Raw genomic sequence first — 16,898 nt, forward strand, 5'->3', positions numbered from 1 at the left:
GGTAAGATTATACATGCACAAAGAATTACCAGAACAGTGAGGCGGGCCACACTAGCGACCCTCTATTGCTGATATACAGAGAAGCACTAAGCAACAATATGCCAATTTGTTCAGATGCAGTTTTATCCTCTTCATTGTCATAGCCCACCCCCACCCCCACGGAGACTGTGGTGGGGTTTATCCATTTTACAAACACTGCTTTAATAAAAAATACAAACCACATACCCCATGTTCATGTCAAACTCCCTTGTTAAATTGTACAGGGCTGTTTTTTCCTTGTGGCCAGAATGCATGGGTGAAGTAAGTGTGTGTGTGTGTGTGTGTGTGTGTGTGTGTGTGTGTGTGTGTGTGTGTGTGTGTGTGTCTCACAGGCTGTGCCATTTATGTGTGTGTGTGTGTGTGTGTGTCTCACAGGCTGTGCCATTGGATTTAGAGGCATACAGACATGTATGTGTGACACCTGGAATAAGTATGTCTGTGTCTGTGTTTTAAGATCTGACTTTCTTTGGCAGCGCTCTTGCACACAGTACGCTGTGAGCCAACCCAGAGGGCTGGATGGACTGATAGGGTTGGCAGGGAGACCCAGAGTGAGCAGGAACACAAAGCAGCTCCTGCATGACGGCGCATCTCCCCAAAGCATCACTGCATCACTGGGCTAACTAGGAGAGAGTCCGGATGACATGATGGACGCTTAATGATGGTAGTTGCACAATGAAACTTTCAGGAGACGCACCCTAGAACAGGAGACAGCCAATACTAGAAAAGCAACTTCCGATAACACTGTTCATTCAGTTGACTGATCCATCACATCCATCCATTGATATTCTTATTCAGATCTCTAACACATTCCATCTGGTCTAAGCACAGTCCAAAACACACCCGTAGGGTTTAAGAGATCCCATGCATTCAAGAATTACTCTCCAGGAGTGTATTAAAGAGAATGACAAAAAAGAACAATCTTAACATTAAAAAGGGAAACTAAACTCACTCCAAATATCAAAGTAGGCCCACATTACAAAATTACATGATTTTCTTTTAAATAAAACTTCCAAAATAAGACATCTTTTTCGCTTAAAAAAAAAATGTACATCGTCACATAACGATGGACAAGTTAAGTTTACTAAATGAAAGACAAAATCAAGTATTTACCCTTTATTCCAACACAACTGAACAGACCTGTTAAAACTGTAAACTGGATATATTCTGGAATGATTTTGGCACAAATAGTAGAAGGTATAGGCACGGGTCAAATCAAAGCCCCGTGCTTTAAGAAACGATGACAATTTAAACAAAAATAGCACTTTTGTCGTCTGTACAACAAACTTAACAAATCCACAACTCCCCTCGGGGAGCTGTCCTGCAATTGCTCCAAGCAATTTAACGAATTTCCTTTTGGCCAGTGCAAAACAAATACACATACTATATACACACACATCTCAGATGGCCATACATTCAGTAAATAAGAAAAAAAGTGTAATATATACTTCTACAACAAATGCAAAAGATATGAGAGAGAGAGAAACAACATGTTAAGGTAGAGAAATAAAAGGGGCTTTATTTTAAATGGGTCTTTTTAAGTGCTGGTTAAGTGCAGAATAGTGGCCCTGAGGTCCACTGCCACCATGACACCTCCTTTCTAACGGCTGCCATTGAGGACACATGCCAATTCATCAATTCAGGGTGTGAGGGTGCCTGTCTGCTGCTAAGTTGCCTATATTCAAGATTCATTTCTAAAAGGAGGTGTTTGTGTGTGTGTATGTGTGAGAGAAAAATGTGTGTGAGAGAGAGGGAGAGAGAGAAAGAAAGAGAGAGAATGTGTGTTGGTTGGCAGGTAAATGTAGGAATGAATCAAATAACAAACAAACAAAAAAGACGAGTGGAATTCTATCCCTGGAGAGCCTACAAACTTAGATTGGAAATAAGGACTTGCACTTGTAGCTGGTATTGGTTCAGTAGATTATGAGAATCAGCAAACAAGCAGAACTGTTTCACTAAAGAGTATAATTTGGTCAGCCCTTGCAGGTTGTGTTCTTAGAAAATCCTCTTCTGTGAAAGCCTACACCCTGCTGCAGCACTGGATATGTATGGGAAGGGGGTCCATATGGGGTGTGTGGGGGCATATGTGTAGGTATGTGAGCGTGTGTACGCACGTGTGTATACATGTTTGTGAATGTGTATTTATTTGGGGGAGAGGTGATCTACGGGTCTCAGCAGAATTGAAAGCAGCCGTTTCTCTCTCTCTCTCTCTTTCTTTCTTTCTCTCTCACACACACACACACACACACACACACACATGACCTTTATGAAGGCACCATTTTCCAAGCCTTTTGGCTAAGAGGAATCTTGGGCACATTAAAACTACAGTTTCCGACAGTTGCACACTTCCTGGGAGCCAGGTGGCCTTGCACTGCTACTCCCCCACCTGAGGGCACATGCAGAAGGCAGAGGGAATTAAAGGGTGCTCTGGGGTCAGCAAGGTACAGACAGAGTGTGGGAGGCTTGCTGACGGCCATGCAAGCATGCATCTGTGTGTGTGTGTGTGTGTGTTACACAGCAGTGCTTTCTCTAACTGACATATTCATTTATAGCCACTGCACTTGGGCCCACTTGGCAGAGAGAGAGAGAGAGAGAGAGAGAGAGAAAGAGAGAAAACAGGAAGGTGAGAGCGGCTGCTGGCCAGTAGCACTGGATGCTCAGTTCAGCTCACTTCCTGCAGCCCGGGTAGAGGTTCGAAGCAGCTGTTAAGCTGCATCCCCTGCTAAGTCAGTGCACTCTCAAGGCTGCCAAACTGCCCCCACTGCCTGGGATGGGCATGCGTGCCAAACTGTCCAGCTTCCTCCTGTATTTAGACCCCCAAAAGATCTCTGGGGGAAAAACTAATAAAAATAAGAACAGGATTGGCTCTCAACAGCCAGCCACCCATTGGAGGGTGGGCAGGGGGTGTGTCAAGCCCCGAACCTGGCCCAGGTCTAAGCCAGCCCATTTCCAGGGGCAGCTAGGCCAGCCTAGGCCATTGTGGGAATTTAGGAAGGGTCTTTGGTGGTGGTGGTGGTGGTGATGGGGGGTTGGTCAGACCTCAGACATAAGAGTAGAATGCTAATGGGCTCTGGGGTGTGAGACTTGGGGAATTGCCTGAGTGCTGGTGGTTGAATGTGCAGTGAACCACAAGTACAGACAGACATCAACACCACACTGTCTGAATATGAATATAAAAGCAACTTTGCCAGTGAAGCTTATGCTGGGGTGGAAGTGGGGGAGCACATTTCTTGAATGACTGCATTTGGCTGAGGAGGGCTTGCTTGGGGAATGCTATCCACCCTGGCTGGCACAAAGAAAGTGTCCAACAATACACAGTGTCTATCTGAGGTCAACTCTTAAATCTGACCAGGGCTAAAATCCTCTTAATAGCGGTACTGGAATAGTATCCAATAAAAGTGGATCAATGAATGAGAAGATATCCTATATCCTATATTCATCCAAAATGTATTGTTTTTCTTCTGAGGTTGTGCTGCCCCATCCTCTCCTTGTGCTAACTGTGCCAGATGACACAGAGCAGGGGGGCAGGGTGTATATTTAGTGGCAGGTTGAGGGGACAGGACCCAGTCTAAACTGGAAAACGCTGCAAGGAATTAAACTGGAATGTTGTGAGGGCAGGGTGGACATTTCTAAAACAGGGACCAGGACTGTGTGTGTGTGTGTGTGTGTGTGTGTGTGTGTGTGCGTGTATGTATTTTAGTCAATGCAGCCCGGATGGAGCCTGGCTACCTGCTTGTCTGAAATAAGCCGACACGGATATGTTCACTGGAACACATTTAACAAACCAAAGGGCACCTGGCATGTACTCTCTCTGACACACACACACACACTAACATGACCTTTATGAAGGCACCATTTTCCAAACCTTTTTTTTTTTTTTGAGGAATCTTGGGCACATTAAAACTACAGTTTCCGACAGTTGCACACTTCCTGGGAGCCAGGTGGCCTTGCACTGCTACTCCCCCACCTGAGGGCACATGCAGAAGGCAGAGGGAATTAAAGGGTGCTCTGGGGTCAGCAAGGTACAGACAGAGTGTGGGAGGCTTGCTGACGGCCATGCAAGCATGCATCTGTGTGTGTGTGTGTGTGTGTTACACAGCAGTGCTTTCTCTAACTGACATATTCATTTATAGCCACTGCACTTGGGCCCACTTGGCAGAGAGAGAGAGAGAGAGAGAGAGAGAGAGAGAGAGAGAAAAAGAGAAAACAGGAAGGTGAGAGCGGCTGCTGGCCAGTAGCACTGGATGCTCAGTTCAGCTCACTTCCTGCAGCCCGGGTAGAGGTTCGAAGCAGCTGTTAAGCTGCATCCCCTGCTAAGTCAGTGCACTCTCAAGGCTGCCAAACTGCCCCCACTGCCTGGGATGGGCATGCGTGCCAAACTGTCCAGCTTCCTCCTGTATTTAGACCCCCAAAAGATCTCTGGGGGAAAAACTAATAAAAATAAGAACAGGATTGGCTCTCAACAGCCAGCCACCCATTGGAGGGTGGGCAGGGGGTGTGTCAAGCCCCGAACCTGGCCCAGGTCTAAGCCAGCCCATTTCCAGGGGCAGCTAGGCCAGCCTAGGCCATTGTGGGAATTTAGGAAGGGTCTTTGGTGGTGGTGGTGGTGGTGATGATGGGGGGTTGGTCAGACCTCAGACATAAGAGTAGAATGCTAATGGGCTCTGGGGGTGTGAGACTTGGGGAATTGCCTGAGTGCTGGTGGTTGAATGTGCAGTGAACCACAAGTACAGACAGACATCAACACCACACTGTCTGAATATGAATATAAAAGCAACTTTGCCAGTGAAGCTTATGCGGGGGTGGAAGTGGGGGAGCACATTTCTTGAATGACTGCATTTGGCTGAGGAGGGCTTGCTTAGGGGAATGCTATCCACCCTGGCTGGCACAAGAAAGTGTCCAACAATACACAGTGTCTATACGAGGTCAACTCTTAAATCTGACCAGGGCTAAAATCCTCTTAATAGCGGTACTGGAATAGTATCCAATAAAAAGTGGATCAATGAATGAGAAGATATCCTATATCCTATATTCATCCAAAAATGTATTGTTTTCTTCTGAGGTTGTGCTGCCCCATCCTCTCCTTGTGCTAACTGTGCCAGATGACACAGGGGCAGGGTGTATATTTAGTGGCAGGTTGAGGGGACAGGACCCAGTCTAAACTGGAAACGCTGCAAGGAATTAAACTGGAATGTTGTGAGGAGCAGGGTGGACATTTCTAAAACAGGGACCAGGACTGTGTGTGTGTGTGTGTGTGTGTGTGTGTGTGTGTGTGCGTGTGTATTTCGTCAATGCAGCGGATGGAGCCTGGCTACCTGCTTGTCTGAAATAAGCCGACACCGGATATGTTCACTGGAACACATTTAACAAACCAAAAGGGCACCTGGCATGTACTCTCTCTGACACACACACACACACCTAGTGGCCTGGGGCTCATTCATACCATTAATCTCACATCAATCATACCATCAATCTAAAACTTCTCTACTTCGGAATAACAGAGATAAAAATAAAAATAAAAAAAAAGTGTTGTTGACAGGTTAAACTGCAACTAAATGAGTACACACACACACACACACACACACACCTTCTCTCATGAGGCTCTTTACATCCCTGATGTGTGGCCTGTCCAGAGTGACCGTCCTGTCTGATGGCCTGCAGTAACTGCTTATTTGTTTAACCTTTTGGTGACAACTGACCATAGTATTACGAATCTTTCATTTGTGTCAAACCCACATGTCAAATATCAACACCATCTCCACATACAAGGCACCACAGCCCCGTGAGAGACTAATGGGTTGTATGGAAGCATATACAACAACAACAGAGAGATACAGAGGAAACAAATAAACAAATAAAAAAAACGTTAGATACTTGTCGATTCGCGCTGCGAACCCAGTCACATCTGCACTGACTCCGTCTCCACCCAAACCTGGACTTCGTTCCTGTGGCCCGCCACACCCCCTGTGGGGAGAATGAGCCATCTGATTCGGGAGGGAGAAGTCCACTCGCGGTTGTCTGTGCAAAGTTTGCGAGAGGAGAAAAACAAATAAAAACAAAACAAAAAGAAATCCATCCAGTTCAAGTTTAGTGGCAGCACCTATAAGCACTGGCCGAAGCAACAGCCTCCAACCTCCAGTTTCCCCTCGTTAAGTCTTAGTGGAGTGGAGGCAACCGTCCTCAAAGCAATCTGGGGAGGGACTGTAGACCCTGGGCCGCAACTTAACCAGATGTGGACCAGAGTCAGACCAGAACTGGACCAGTCTGGCCCTTCCTGGTGGTGAAGAGGTGCATGCTGTGGAGACAGCTTCCCTGGTGGTCAAAGAGGAGTAGAGGGAAGGAGAAGAGGAGGTGGACATGTCCTTTTGGAGACCGGAGAGATTGTTAGGAGTGCCAATGATGACCCCCCAGATTTGTAGAGAGACAGAGTGTGAGGACAGAAGAATAGCATGTAGCAGACGTCTACAGTCATTTGGAGACAACCAAAAAAGGAACTACTGAAGAACTTGCAAAAAAAAAGGATTAACACGGCTACAGCCCGTGAGCCTTTTACAGGGATGACCGTGGATATGACACATTTTTCCCCAGAGTCCAAAACAAATTTCTCCTTGAAGAGACTAATAAAGGTACTTTGACTTTGACATCCATAGCTGAGTGACGGCAACAAACTCCATGCCCTTTCAGAGTTGCCACATCACAATCTATCTGCACACTTACAGAATATTGAGGTATTTTCAGCTCCATCACCAACACAGTGCCCAACTTAAGAGCCTAATTAGAGATCATGGAAATCCCAGCACTTTCCTTGCCATGGAAATATGATGCTTTTAATTTGTGTAACAAGGTGACTTACCAAACATGGCAACACGGCTGAGGAAAGTCAAACGAAACTTAAAGGTTTGCCTTTTAATTTCACCAATTTTGCTTCAAACTGAGATGTGTTGGGGTTTATGGTTTTATGCGTTGTCATAGTAATTAATGAGCAGGAAAACCCAGGCAGATGTGCTGCTTGCGTTGGCCATGGATGTGGACAGAGTTAGCCCCCAGACGGAGTTTAATATAGGCCTATCTGAAAATCTCTGTGCATTTGGAAGCATGCTGGGGCACAAGCGACACTTCAGGGCCAAACAAGAAAACAGAAACTACCCAGAGGTGCCCATTCTACCCAACTGAGGATATACAGCAAAACAAAATAAACAAAACTGAAAAGGGAAGTGACATGGGCTGTGAGACATGATTAAAAACAAAAAACAAAACAGGCCTGAGTGTCCCCAAAATGACCACAATCCATCTGATGGCCTGGTAAGATAATCCACAGCAAGAGTGCATCACTATCAATCAGCTCTCACCTCAACTCTAGTGTGAGGTCAGCAATGTTCATCGTCCCTAAAGTGGGGGCCAATCCCAGAATCCTTCACTCTCTCAGTTGTCTGTCATTTCTGCCCTTTACACACACACACACACACACACACACACACACAGACACACAGACACAGACACAGACATACACCTTCCCCCCATGTGAGGAGTTCCAAATCCATCCTCTTCGGGGAGCTGTATAGTTGGCTGATATCCATTTGTAGGTGGTTGCACTTAGAGACTGTTATACAGGAGCGTGTGGAGGGGGTACTGAAGCCGATCAAACACTCACAAGACAGTTAAAGCAAGAGCTTTTGCCTCTGAGAATAACTTAAAGCCGAGGGAAGTGTGTGTGTGTTTCTTTTTGTTGTTGTTGAAGAGAGCCACTGATGTTTTCCAAAGGGTGCATTTGAGGTTCACTCCCAGCATATAAGGGCCTGTTTTGAGAGAGAGAAAGAAAAAAAGAAAAAAAGTAAAAAAGTAGAATAGTTAGAAAAGGACAAACATGGAGACAGAGTGAGAGACAAAGAGTAAGCAAGATAGAGAGATACAAAGGGAGAAAGATTAGGGGTGAAATATAGAGAAATACAGATAGAGAAAGAAGAAAAGAGAGAAGGAAGGAGGGAGAGGAGGGAAGAGGGAGAGAGAACGATAGTAAGAAACTTGCTCTGCGGTGGTTTGATGTCTGCACGGATAATTAAACTCACTTTTCCTTAATTACGATCAGAATAGTGGGCAAGAGCCCGTGGGACTCGACAACACTTATTTTAAAACCTAAAAAAAGAGGCACGACCAAAGGATTGCGTTTGATGGTTACTGGCACGCCAGACTCTGCAGCAAGCCGAGCCATGATTCTGTCAGCTCAGACTTACAGGCTTGAAGAGCACTGCTAACAGAGGCGTCTGGGTGCTGACGCATGCCATTTTTTCGGGGCCTTGGTGTTAGCTTACCAGCTGAGTGCCTTGACGGAGCGAAGGAGGCGGTCTTCGTAGGGTCAGTTGTCCAAGTGTCGGTTGGTCCAAGGCCTGCTTCGGTCCGGAGTACGACCCACCACACTCCTGCTGGACATGGCAGTCCTGCCGCTGCTGCCGCCGTCTGTCCTGGATGACCGGTCATAAGGGTCAAGGCTAGAGGGCGATGGCCTTCGCCACACACTTGGCTGTGATTCGCCCTCATCCGTTGCCTGGTGAGACAAAAAAAAAAAAAAAAAAGAGTAAAAAAGAAAAAAAAATGAAGGGGCTCATTCCCAACACACAGACTCAGTCAAGAGGATCATTGCAGTCTAACGGAGAGCGCTGATGAGGAGATGCCACAGGAGGAGGAGAGGGTGCAGCTGACAACTGAGTGTCCTCTGTTAGGGATGCGTCACAACAAGGAAACTGCTAAACCCTGTGCCCCAACTGAGATTGACAGAGCTGTTAGCGCAGAGAGAGACCAGAGGCCGCTGCAGATCAACACTAATCACACATAATGGAGCGCTAGGTCCCCTGGGCATGCTGGGTAGGCTGACAGGAAATGGGTTACCAGACTCACTCCTGCCCCAACATGGTAACTTCCTGTTCCTTTAACATTTACAAGGGAAGAACCCACACACACATTAATAGCCCACTCTCTTATAGAGGAAATTAAATAGTTCAGCCCTACATTGTCTAGTTTAACCATACAAGTTGAATTTTACTCATAAGCATGAGAGGAATATGGATGTTTAAACCCACCGAATCTCCATCTAGGCTAAAACACAATTGCAGAACAATACAAGATGACACCCCTTAGAAGCTTGTTCTAGAACAGAAACAACACCAAAATCAGCTCTGGTTATGTTCCATCTGTTACATGTGGAACCAGTTGGTAGTATTTAGAGAGAGAGTATTTTCATGCACTATTGTTTGGCAAGTTCTGACTTTGTTTTATCAATCTTTGTGCCAGTCAAAGAAAGACACTTCATTACTTTATTTTCATTCAGCAAAACACACCAACCACACATCTAAGGGTTGGTATTTTTAGTTGCTGCTGTGAAAAATAAATAAAATGAAGCAAAAGCTTGCTGCGAAGAATAAGTGTTGTCATTTCAAGTGCTTACAGCATAATGTGTCATTATGCCATTATGCCTTCTACCTCACTTTCCAATGCATACAGCGAACCACGCAAGCATCAACAACCCACCCCCAACCCTGTCCCCTCCCAAACCTATCCCACTCACTCCACTCCACATTCACCTGAGTCTTCCAATCTGCGCTTTAAAACATGATCTGCACCATCGACCTTAGCAACAGCTATCAAAATTAACACCCTCCCTTCATCCCATAGTTTTTTTTGAGCACCTCCTTGCTAACTGTAACCATGTTTCCAAGCGTTGGACGGAAGCTGCATCTGTTCTTTTTTGTGCTAAGGTTGTGCATTTCAAGTGGCTATAAATATAATTCCCCATTAGAGGCAAGCTGTGCCAGAACTCTGTTCCAGCTAGACAGTCCCCATTACACCTAAGGTAATGCATTTCAAAGGGGTACTAATTCAACTTGGTTCGGTCTAATTTATGTTTTCGAAAACTTTATCCAAGGCAAGACTTTAATAGATTCAACACACTTTTACGGAACACATTAAGTCAATTATTGCTGCTAGCCTCCATACCTAAACTTTGTGTCTTTTTTTCTCTCTCTTTTCCCTTTTCAGCCACCAACCAGCATGAGCTGGCTTTGAGTCCAAGGAAAACTCACGTTTGGACTCGCTTGCTGTTGCCTTTCCAACCTGACCCGGTTTCAACTCCAACCATACCACTGTGACCCCAAAATGGATCACCCATCATATGGTGGAATCTAAATTAGCACACAGAGACAAACAGAGACTCAAAGGACGCTTCCATGAGCACAACTCATTATGCATCTGCGTAATATAGCACAGAGAAACATAAAGGTTGATCTTTAGAACAGTAAAACAGTATATTACACGAACATAACCAATAGGTCTGTCTTCCTCATCCTTCATACTTCACTCACAATATAAGGCATAGGCATCTCGCACATCTGGCACAGTCACAATCAATTGTCAGGAATGTCAGGAAAACAATGTCAAAATGAATTCTGCACATATTTAAAAAAATATTTCTCTATAGAGGAAGAGAGGAAGGTGCTAAAATGGCCTGTCTGCAGTCCAGACCTGCCAAATTGGGTGCATCATGGACTGAAAAACATGATTGAAGAAGATCCCAGACTGAGCACCTGAAATCCTATATCACGCAGGAATGGGACAACATTTCATCTCAAAACTCTAGCAACTGGTCTCCTCAGTTCCTAAACATTTACAGAATGTTGTAAGAGATGAAGAAGCACAATGGTAAACATACCCCTGGCTCAAGTTTTTTAGAAACGTGTTGCTGGTATTAAATGCAAAATGAACATAAATTCCAGTCATCAGTGTAGAAATCATCCATTATAGGAAAAGTTAGAGAAAAATCAGGAGGTGACTGTGACTTACAGCCAAATGTCAGGTACTATGCAAGTCCTATTTGATTCATATCAGATTCTGCCTCATCGCTAGGCTCATACCCATTTGTGGCATGACTGAAATGCAGAAAAATCTTGATATCATATTCCAGGTCTGAGTGACTCTGAGGAGGTTGAGATTTCCCCTCCCATATGTTCATATGTTATGGGCAGTCAAAAGCTAAAATCAATCAGCAACAATACAGTCATCCTAAACACTACAACAACAGAGCTATTTATAGTTACTAGCTATGTGCAACTGATCACCATTTCATAATCATAATCAAGATCATACAATATGGTTAACACATGGTACTCCAAATGAGATACATGAGTCTAAGAACAGAATGGAGGTTACATTTATTTAAGACTAGAGTTTCATCCCTTAAATGAAACAGAGGTCCCGGGATCAAAGTCAGGACATTCAAACATTACGGAATAAAAGAGAGATATGGCTCTTGTCAAGTACATTTCCACGTAACTGGTCACAACTGCCCACATGTCAATACTGTAAGTGATTAATCTGTTTGTGTTATGCTCCTGGCATCCCTAATCATTTCTGGGGAATGCTTGACACCATAGCCAATGACCACAATGAAAGCCCACTCCATCCTCTCTTTAAGGGAAACTTCAACATGGAAACCAAACAAACAGTGTGTGTGTGTGTGTGTGTGTGTGTGTGTGTGTGTGTGTGTGTGTGTGTGTGTGTGTGTGTGTGAATTTTAAAGAAAGTGTGTGTGTTTGAGGGGATATGTCCATATCAAGAGATTTCCAGACTGTTGGGCAGAGGTAGAGTAAATGTTGAGTTATTTGTCATATCCCACCAGCTACTACAGTGAGAAAGCCCCAAATGTATATGACTGGATAGCAAATGGACAATGACAAATTGAACCCCCAACAAAACAAGACACTTCATCAGCACACAGCTGTTATTGTGCTTTTAGAGTCTTTTCTGCCACTGGTGTGTTCATGTCTGCATGCGTGTGTCTGTGTGTCTGTGTGCCTGTGTGTGTTTGCGTGTGTGTGTACCGAAGGAGATGAATGTGCTAACCTTAGGGATGAGGTATGCTAGAATTTACTCAAGCAACGATCCTGAGAATTTGTAATACATAAGTGGAATTTTGCTTCATGTCAGGTCAGAGACTGTGAGCTGGGGGAAAATGAGGAAAGGGGGTTATGGGTTAAGGGTGTTTTTGAGAACCATGGGGCTCGAAGCTTCTGGATAAAGAGTATGACACCTGTGCCGGCATTATATGTGGATGTCTTCCCCATCACCAGATCCGTGGGGTATGACATGAGTCCATCCAAATTAAGGGCGAGGAGAGCCAGTCAACTATGCTAAGAGATTTCATGATCAAAGGGCTGAATTCCTCCGAACATCACGTGAAGTATGCGGGATAAACACACACTCATGTAGAAGGCCTGTGCCATTAATTATCTAGATTGGTCAAACTTCAAAAGAAATCCGAGAATAATCACATATCATGCGGTCATACCACGTTAAAAGCTATCTAATGGATTTTAAGAATCATTTCATTTCAGTATTTCAGCAAGTAAAATGTATACTAGCTTTGTCATTTGTTAATAAACTGCTCAACCAAATAACCCCTTATCAATTGTGACCAAATACCTGACTCAGCCATGACCTAAAGGACATAATTAAGTTATTATCATTATTAATCATTAATAATAGTGATAGTGAAATTATCAATAGCTATTGTAGTCTTGTGGTTTTGTCTTATAATATAGTTATGTAATGATATGGAAAGGCTTCACATTAATCCACAAGATGAACATCTCTCTGAATGTGACAGGGAAGCTGGTTTCTCAGCTTATTTTGTCTATATTCCTTTCCTTCAGAATGGCTAGGTTAACTAACCCAAGACAAAAGCAGTCTGGCTTATCTATATAAAAAAAAAATGGGCAACAATCTCAAAACATATCTTGGGTCAGAGATTAAGAGGAAAAGGCTACCGCAAAAGCATTGCCACCATAAGGGTGAAAGCCTAAACAATGTCCATTTTAACTTATGACTAGAAGAGACTTCTGCAATGGCACAGCACATTAAAGTCCCTTTCGGTGTGGAAAAAAAAGGAGCAGTCTTCTCCTCCCTTCTAAGGATTAGGCATCCTTTCCCCTCCATTCTTTTCAATCTCAGTCTCCTTTGCCTTGTCCATCCTTTCATTTTTTCTTTCTTTCTTTGTGCTTACTTCTGCACCAGAAGGCCTCAGAAGTGCTGTTCATTGCAGTACACTCTGACATTGTGGAAAATCCACCCTAAAGCTCTGGGATATTTCTGCCGGTCTGTTTCTATTCAGCACACTAGATATAGTAATGCACACACTAGACATACTGTTTGCCAACTAGAAAAACAAAAGGTAAGCATAATACACTTGAAATGAAATGAATGAAAATGGGAAGCATTTTCAGGGCTTTAAAAGAAAAAATATTTCGCACATTAAACAAACGCCTTTATAAAAACTACATGGTCAGTGGGCTTCTATAACACTACTTGACAATATGTGTTCATCCCTACCTTTAGGGGACTGAAGAATGACCAGGGAGCTTTGCAACGACAACAACAAAAAATCTTCATGTCAGGTATCCAGTTACAACAAAAAACAGATCAAAGACACCCCTCAAACTCACATTTTCTTTTCCCTTAGTGCACAGGGATAGCTCACAGGCTATCTGCTCAGCACAATCCACCATCATGTTCCAGATCCAATGTTTCAGTACAAGCCTGAGACATCCAAAGTAAACCAAACTGTATGAAAGTGTATGCGTGGAAACATTAATCATCTTTGTGCTGTCAAATGTGCACAAGCAACACTGCAAGGGTTCCGGCAAGCAGCCCGAAACGCAACTGGAATTATCAGCAGGTGGTAAGAAAATGAAAACGCTAAACATATTCCCCCATTACCAGAGAGGTGCCAAGAGTACCCACTTCCCCATCTGTGCAAATCCATCAGACATACCGGTGTCATGTACATTTCTGCAAGATTTTTAACCGCACTAACCCTGCTTAGACAAGTGTAAAAAAGAGCACTTGGATAATCAGTCATAATGATATTGAACACATCAATGAGTTCTGAATAAACCTTTAACAAAATTTCATGAATACCATTATTCTGTGGTAAATATGTGTGTGTGTGTGTGTGTGTGTGTGTGTGTGTGTGTGTGTGTGTGTGTGTGTGTGTGTGTGTGTGTGAGAGAGAGAGAACTACTCACTATAGAGTGCTTTCGGCTCCAGAGTTGGCGCTCCTTGGCACTCACAGGCTCATGGGGCACAGTCCTCCCCAGCCCACTGTCGGAGGGTGATGACTGCATGGCCCTGACACGAGGATTCCCTGGCTCCTGGGCATCCCTGCTGCTGGTGATCCGCCGCATGTAAACTTCTGCTGGGCTCAGCTTTCCTCCACGCCCCTCCGTATGTGGAGGTAGTGCGCCCGCTTCCTCTCCCTCCAAAACTGTGGTGGCACGATACGCCCTCCAGGTGGACTCCGACTCATCCTCCGAGCCATCCAGTTGAGGGACGTGGCTGACCTCATCCACAGACAGGGCCCCACGGTTCTTCCAGGTGCTCCGAACGGTGACGTTCCTCATCTCGGGCAGGCAGTCGTCCTGGGAGGATGAGTGGTGGTGGTAGGGTTGGTGGTGGTTATGACTATGGCTCCTCCAACTGGTGACTGTTGTGGTGCTGCTACTGCTGCTGCTCTCGAAGCCCGACTCAACATCGTTGTTAAAGTCAGACGTACTCTCAGGAGACTGCAAGCTGAAGCTGCTGCGGGACCTCAGGTGCGTCTCCACACGGGCCGTCTCCACGACGCTGGGAGGGACACCATTGTCTTCGTCGTTGGCTTCATCCTGGCACGGCCTGAGCGTGATGTCGCTCTTGGGGATGGAAATTTCATACGGGATGGACACACTGCCACGATGCTCGCTGCTTGGGCCAATGATGATGTTGCTGGTAGATGTGTGGCGCTCCTTTGCTATTGGCTCACTGCACACACTGCTGCTCCTGCTGCTGGTCCGGGATGAGCTTGGATCGTTGGGGTAGATGGTGATACTGCTTGTCATCTTGCTGGTCAGGACCGGTTTGGTAGAGATCTTGGGCTTGCCACTGGATGACAGAGGTTCCGTGCCACCACCCGACCCGCCCATGACCTCTTTACGGTCTATCTCAACGATGGCTGGTTTGATGACTGCCTTGGACCTCAGAGCTTCCCGTGGACTACAGACCCTCCTGATCTCAAGCCCTGAGAGTGAGTGGGACGGTTCCTGTGAGCCTCCCTCAGCCATCAGAGCCCTGTGCCCCTCCTCGTCATAGGAACTCCTTGTTGAAGACCCATCCGAGTGGATCTGAGAGTATCTGGGATACTTTGGATTAGCTGACCTGCCACTTGCAGTGGCGGATGAAGACTCCTGATCCCCTACCGATGGCCTTGACCCAGTGGATTCACTCTCTGAGGCTGAAGAGTGCCCCTCAGATCCTTGGTCACTAGCCACAGCTGGGGAAACGTGGGACCGGTAGGCCGTGTAGGAGCCATTAGCCTTGGAGAGGCTCAAAACAGCTGAGGAATCCTGGGAGGGATTTGCAAATGCCTGTTCAGAGTCGGGGTCTTTTGTGGCTGAAAGAGCAACCACAGCCTTGCTGGAAGTCACAGGCACCACATCTGAACTGTTGGACTCACTGTCACTACCGCCATACAACTTGGAGAACTTCTCCACCCGGCTTTTCTTACAGTCAACATCGCTTGCTTTCTGAGTTGTCTTCCATGATTTCTGGTCATTAGCAGCAGGCGGGTAGCGTCTGAGAACAGATGCCTTCTTGCTGTCGCTGTTTGATGCCTGACTGGAACCTGGAACGGATTTCTCCTCAAACCCTCTCCTTGTTTCTTTAAGGCCGTTGTCAAAGGCAGGGGTGGCACCGGCCTTCGGACCTCGTCTGCTTTTGGGTGCAGGACTCTGTGCCCTTCTGACAGACTTGGGAGAATTTTCTGCTGACTGGCTAAGGTCCTTGTTCCGCAGTTTGGGCTCTCTCTTCTGCTGCTGAGCAAGAGGCTCCGCAGCAACGGCACTCCTCAATTTCGGCTTCTCCTGACGGAACGCTCCCCGGACATTGATGTCCTCATTCTCCACCTTGCCATTCTCCAAGACCTTAGCCGTGCCATTGCCTGCACCTCCGTTGCTGCCACTGCCGTAGACTTGCGTCTTAAGCTGCTCAACTTGCTCAGCAAGGGTTTGGCTTCGGATCTTCTCCTGTTGGAACTTCTCCAGCAACTCTGAGTTTTTGGACTCCGTGTTCTTCAGGTCCTCCTCAACCAGCTCCAGTTGCTTCAGGCGATTCTTCAGTTTCTCCACCTCCTGGTTCAAGTCCTTGACCTTGTTGTCCTCTTGACCTTCCAGACTGTTCTTCTCATTCTCCGTTTTATTTCTCAGCCCGGCATCATCAGTGAACTTCAGATAGTCAAGGCTCTTCTTCCTGGTGAGTTTGCTGGTGAGGCTTGTAGAGAGTTCATCCTCAATGCGGAGATCCCTAGAATCCCTGCACCCATAGTCTGCTGAGCTGATCCGGTTCTTTTGCTGCTCAAGTTTGTCTGTAAGCTTCAGGATCAACTCACGGTCCTCCCTTTGCTTCTCCAAAAGCCTCTTCCTCTCACTCAAGAATGCTTGAGTGAGGCCTTTGAGCCTCTCCATCTCAGCGGTGAGGGCCTGCTCGGCCTTGTCCAGACGGGCCTCCGAGGCATCCACCTCTTTCAGGCGAGCCTTAAGGGCCTCCAGCTCGGTGGAGAGCTTGCGGTTGAGGTTCTTCTCCTCATTAAGGCTGAGGCACAGCTGGGTGCAGTCAGACTTGCACTTCCCAAAAGCTTCCTCAAGCTTCTCCAGCTCAGCCATTCTTGCCTGTGTCGAAAAGGAGGAAGAGAGGGAAGCTCAGTTCAGTTAACCAACCCGGTTCAACTCAGAAGAGAAGTTTTAACAATCACTGTGGTCTCAAGACAATTGACCTTAGCATAGTAAAGT

The 16,898-nt window shown here is 45.9% G+C and overlaps 1 protein-coding gene across 3 annotated transcripts in view; it reads right to left on the reverse strand.

Moving 5' to 3' along the window:
• Positions 1-6,033: 6,033 nt before the first annotated feature.
• Positions 6,034-16,898, reverse strand: part of luzp1 (leucine zipper protein 1) — a 51,664-nt gene continuing 40,799 nt past the window's right edge. For all 3 annotated transcript variants that reach the window (XM_048227466.1, XM_048227467.1, XM_048227468.1), the window contains exons 4-6: positions 14,106-16,778; positions 8,346-8,578; positions 6,034-7,832 (exon numbers count right to left, since the gene is read on the reverse strand). In XM_048227466.1, the coding sequence (XP_048083423.1) occupies positions 8,390-8,578; positions 14,106-16,778 (2,862 nt within the window). In that variant the 3' untranslated portion in view covers positions 6,034-7,832; positions 8,346-8,389. The remainder of the gene's footprint in view (positions 7,833-8,345; positions 8,579-14,105; positions 16,779-16,898) is intronic.

This window comes from Alosa alosa, chromosome 19 (genome assembly GCF_017589495.1).
Source record: "Alosa alosa isolate M-15738 ecotype Scorff River chromosome 19, AALO_Geno_1.1, whole genome shotgun sequence".
NCBI lineage: Eukaryota > Metazoa > Chordata > Actinopteri > Clupeiformes > Clupeidae > Alosa > Alosa alosa.